This window comes from Cyprinodon tularosa, unplaced genomic scaffold (assembly GCF_016077235.1).
Source record: "Cyprinodon tularosa strain WSP-4 unplaced genomic scaffold, ASM1607723v1 ctg366, whole genome shotgun sequence".
Lineage (NCBI taxonomy): Eukaryota > Metazoa > Chordata > Actinopteri > Cyprinodontiformes > Cyprinodontidae > Cyprinodon > Cyprinodon tularosa.
In genome coordinates, this window is record NW_024039081.1 from 369,675 (window position 1) to 374,401 (window position 4,727).

The 4,727-nt window shown below is 46.2% G+C and overlaps 1 protein-coding gene across 1 annotated transcript; it reads left to right on the forward strand.

The window, feature by feature from the left end:
• Positions 1–963: 963 nt before the first annotated feature.
• On the forward strand, positions 964–4,622 carry LOC119790497 (elongation factor 1-alpha). Its single transcript, XM_038296041.1, has 8 exons — positions 964–1,118; positions 1,863–2,017; positions 2,678–2,857; positions 2,935–3,231; positions 3,309–3,459; positions 3,529–3,785; positions 3,867–4,101; positions 4,182–4,622. Exons 2-8 carry the CDS (start codon positions 1,874–1,876, stop codon positions 4,301–4,303), a joined length of 1,386 nt encoding a protein of 461 aa, XP_038151969.1. The 5' UTR covers positions 964–1,118; positions 1,863–1,873; the 3' UTR covers positions 4,304–4,622.
• The last annotated feature ends 105 nt before the right edge of the window (positions 4,623–4,727 follow it).

Below are 4,727 nucleotides of genomic sequence, written 5' to 3' on the forward strand. Positions count from 1 at the left end.
AGGATGGAGTCACAGCCAAACAGGAACAGACCAGATGAAGCTACTATGAGAAAAAGCAGAGAGAGCAGAACGTTAGAGATTGAACTAACAGATTCTGCAGAGTGGGAGAATAGAGATAGAATGAAGCAGAATGATGAAAAAGGGGTCCCTATGTCCTCCAGCAGTCTAAGCCTATAGCAGCATAACTATAGAGATAGCTCAGGATAACCTGAGCCACTCTAACTAGAAGCTTTATCAAAAAGGAAAGTTTTAAGCCTAGCCTTAAAAGTAGACAGGGTGTCTGCCTCACGGACTAAAACTGGTAGTTGGTTCCACAGGAGAGGAACCTGAGAACTAAAAGATCTGCCTCCCATTCTACTTTTAGAAATTCTAGGAACCACTAGTAAACCTGCAGATTGAGAGCGAAGTGCTCTGTTGGGAACATAAGGAACAATCAGATCTCTGATATCAGATGGAGCTTGGCCATTTAAGGCTTTATATGTGAGAAGGAGGATTTTAAATTCTATTTTGGATTTAACAGGAATTTAGGTAGAAATAACAAGAAATTACAGATGAAATTAGATTAGATTAGATTCAACATTATTGTCATTACACAGGTAGAAGGCAACAAAATGCAGTTTAGGTCTAACCAGAAGTGCAATAGCAGCAATTGCAGGATAAATAATGGTTCCATAAATATAAGAAATGGGTTTCTACTGAATGAGCATAGAGATGAATATCATTATAAATAATGAATATAATATATAGATCACTAGTGTTATGAGCTAAATTCTGGGTTTTGTGAAATATTTTTATTAAAAATGTGGATAAATGTGAAGTGGATGCCTTCATCTCTCAGCATCCTGGGTAATTCTGCTGCTTCGTGTTTGAAGTTTTATCTCAGCTGATTAAAAATCACCATGCGTGTTTTTATTCTGCCTCCCCTCCATCCGCGCGGCGTGCTGACGTCTTTGGGTAGGAATGTGTGTGATTTGCGGAGTTTAGCGCGGAGGGATGATGACGGCGTGCTGAGGCCGCCTCCCATCCCGTATAAAAACTCCCAGTCCGGCATTTCTCTTCCTCTTTCTGTTACCTGGCTAAGGGGCAGCACCTTCGGCCGTGAAAACCCAGAAACACCGGTATGTACAGCTCTGACTCCTCTCTGTTATGAAAGAAAAAATGTCTCGCGCTTCTGCTTTTTAACTTTTTATAGATAAGAAAATTTTTTTTTTTTCTTCGACATGTCTCCTTCGGTTTTCCGATTATGTAACCAGGCCGTAAACTGTGGTTTATTTAATGTGATCAGCTGTGGGTAAAATGTAAGATTGAGTATTTATTTTCAGACTAAGTTACAGTGAAATATTTGTTTTGATCCGTTTTTTTTAAGCTGCGGATTATAAAAATGAGGGGCAGGGTGTGTTGGAAAGGAACAATGGAGGCTGCTAAAGCCTTACATCTCAGGATGCTCATCGGCATCTGGTTCCTCTCCTCCTCGGAACAACTGTCCCTGTCTGCCGGGAACAGGTGTTGGAGTCTGGCTCCGGGAGGACTCTGGGTATTTGGAGGTCTTTGTAACTTTATCCGACGTGGCCAAGCCAGTAACACGTGTCTCAGGCTGGCCTGGGGCCCGCTGTGGCCTAGCAGCCTCCGGCTCCTTACAGCACTAAAAAACACAAATATGACTATAACGGAACAATCAAACTTTTTAAATCATTTTCTCACAAACGTACCGATTTAAGCGGTTAATAAACAACTCGGGGCTGAGCAGTTTTAACCGGCACAAGCCGGTTTTATTTTAGCTATCGGCTCTGTGTTAGCCGACTTGGCACGTAGCTTCATTGTCGAACTTTAATAAAATGTCTGCTTTGACTTTTTTCTCCCAGAAACTAACACAATGGGAAAGGAAAAGACCCACATCAACATCGTGGTCATTGGCCATGTCGACTCCGGCAAGTCCACCTCTACCGGCCACTTGATCTACAAGTGCGGAGGAATCGACAAGAGAACCATCGAGAAGTTCGAGAAGGAGGCCGCTGAGGTAAGAAAGCGGATACATGGTCATTCTGTGTAACTTTTAAAGCCGTTTTAGCCGTGTCCAAGATGGCGGCGTCGGCATGCCCAACTGGCCGGCACGAGGGCGTAGTTGTAGATGTGTGCGCGCACGCGGGGTGGGGCCTGCCGGCGGGAACGGCTAATGGTGACAGTGCATTTTACCAGGAGCAGGCCTCAAACCAAGCAGTGTGGGCGAAAATGAGTTTAATAAACGGATTTTTCAGAATATTTGTAAACAGTTTATATATAACAAATGCATTTTGACAACTTGATCTGTTATGAATAAGTCCATAATAGCACATTGGTGCTATTATGATACTACTGTGAAGGCTTCATGCACTGCATTTAATCTATTTTAGATTGGCTATTACTATTTTAGCTGCCATTTACTATAGTATTGTAGTAGTATAGTGACTTTATTGTATTGCTCGACAAATTTTTAGTTTAATTTTGATAAATTAACAGTTTGTATTTAAGAAAATGTTTCAATTCCCAGTAAAATGCACAGTCACCATTACATTAATTGCAGCTCCAGTAATTCTAAATGGATTAAACTAATATTTTTTTCTGTAGTTTGCATGTTTACTTCGCATTACTGAATTGCTATTTACTTTAAGGGAGTCATTAAAGTGTTTCTGTTTCCTAGATGGGAAAAGGCTCCTTCAAGTACGCCTGGGTGTTGGACAAACTGAAGGCCGAGCGTGAGCGTGGTATCACCATCGACATCGCTCTGTGGAAGTTTGAGACCAGCAAGTACTACGTGACCATCATTGATGCTCCTGGACACAGGGACTTCATCAAGAACATGATCACTGGTACCTCCCAGGTAAGCGGCGTCCACGCCAGCTTCACAAAGTCTGGTTTTTCTGAGCGTTTTAAACGAAAGTGGCGTGAATCTTCCAGGCTGACTGTGCTGTCCTGATTGTCGCTGCCGGCGTGGGTGAGTTTGAGGCCGGTATCTCCAAGAACGGCCAGACCCGTGAGCACGCCCTGCTGGCCTTCACCCTGGGTGTGAAGCAGCTCATTGTCGGCGTTAACAAGATGGACTCCACCGAGCCCCCTTACAGCCAGGCCCGTTTTGAGGAAATCCAAAAGGAAGTGAGCACCTACATCAAGAAGATCGGCTACAACCCCGCCGCTGTCGCCTTCGTCCCCATCTCTGGATGGCACGGAGACAACATGCTGGAGGCCAGCAGCAAGGTGAGGCTCTGGGACCACACAAAGATCTGAGTTTGTTGCTTTTAAAGGGTTTAAACTAAAGTCACATGTTCTTGTAGATGAACTGGTTCAAGGGATGGAAGGTTGAGCGCAAGGAGGGCAATGCCAGTGGAACCACCCTCCTGGAGGCCCTGGACGCCATCCTGCCCCCCAGCCGCCCCACAGACAAGCCCCTCCGTCTGCCCCTGCAGGACGTCTACAAAATTGGCGGTAAGCAAACCTAAGATTAAATTTTAGATTTCGCTGTTTCTATGTTATCTAACGCTTGTTTATTGTCAGGTATCGGAACTGTCCCCGTCGGCCGTGTTGAGACCGGTGTCCTGAAGCCCGGCATGGTCGTCACCTTCGCTCCCCCCAACCTGACCACTGAGGTGAAGTCTGTGGAAATGCACCACGAGTCTCTGCCCGAAGCCGTGCCCGGAGACAACGTTGGCTTCAACGTCAAGAACGTCTCGGTCAAGGAAATCCGTCGTGGATACGTCGCTGGTGACAGCAAGAACGACCCACCAAAGGCTGCTGAGAGCTTCAACGCTCAGGTGGGTGTAGCCAACAGGAGGCGCCATCTTGTTTCTGTTAAATGTTGCTGGATGGATTTTTAACTCTGTTCACATCCGTAGGTCATCATCCTTAACCACCCAGGTCAGATCAACGAGGGTTACGCCCCCGTCCTGGACTGCCACACCGCTCACATCGCCTGCAAGTTCAAGGAGCTGATCGAGAAGATCGACCGTCGTTCTGGCAAGAAGCTCGAGGACAACCCCAAGTTCGTCAAGTCCGGAGATGCCGCCATTGTCAAGCTGATCCCACAGAAGCCTATGGTGGTGGAGCCCTTCTCCAACTACCCTCCCCTCGGTAGGTTCCTGCTTCAATATGTAAACCAACACGGATGACTTTAAACCAGAGGTCCTAACGTCTCCCCACCTCTCTCCCAGGTCGTTTCGCCGTGCGTGACATGAGGCAGACCGTGGCTGTCGGCGTCATCAAGGCCGTTGATACCAAGGAGGTTTCAGGAAAGACAACCAAGGCTGCAGAGAAGGCCCAGAAGAAGAAATGAATGGTCGTGCAGGACATCCAACAACAAGACGTGTGCCGGCAGCTGCGGGTTACCCCCTCCCCCATCTATTCTCACCACCCTGGGCCATCTTCTCTGAGGCACAGCTCTTTACTCAAGGACTGGCTTATGCTGATTAAAACCCATCGCAAGAGTTTCCGCAGGAAAAAGAACTCTGGCACCAAATCTGAAGATGGTGCCTCTTTTCAGTTCAGTTTGAGTTGAAAATGGTTTAGAACTGTATCTCAATGTTAAAATGCCACAAAAGTAATTGGAAAGAAAAGCTGCTGGTAACTAATAAATGTTTCTGAAAAAATCGCAATGGAAGTGTCTGCATCCTTCAGTTGGATTGTTAAAGCAGAGTAAACTGGGGTGCAGCTGTTCATGACCACGCATCCTGCATTCAGCCAATGGGGGGGGTGTCATC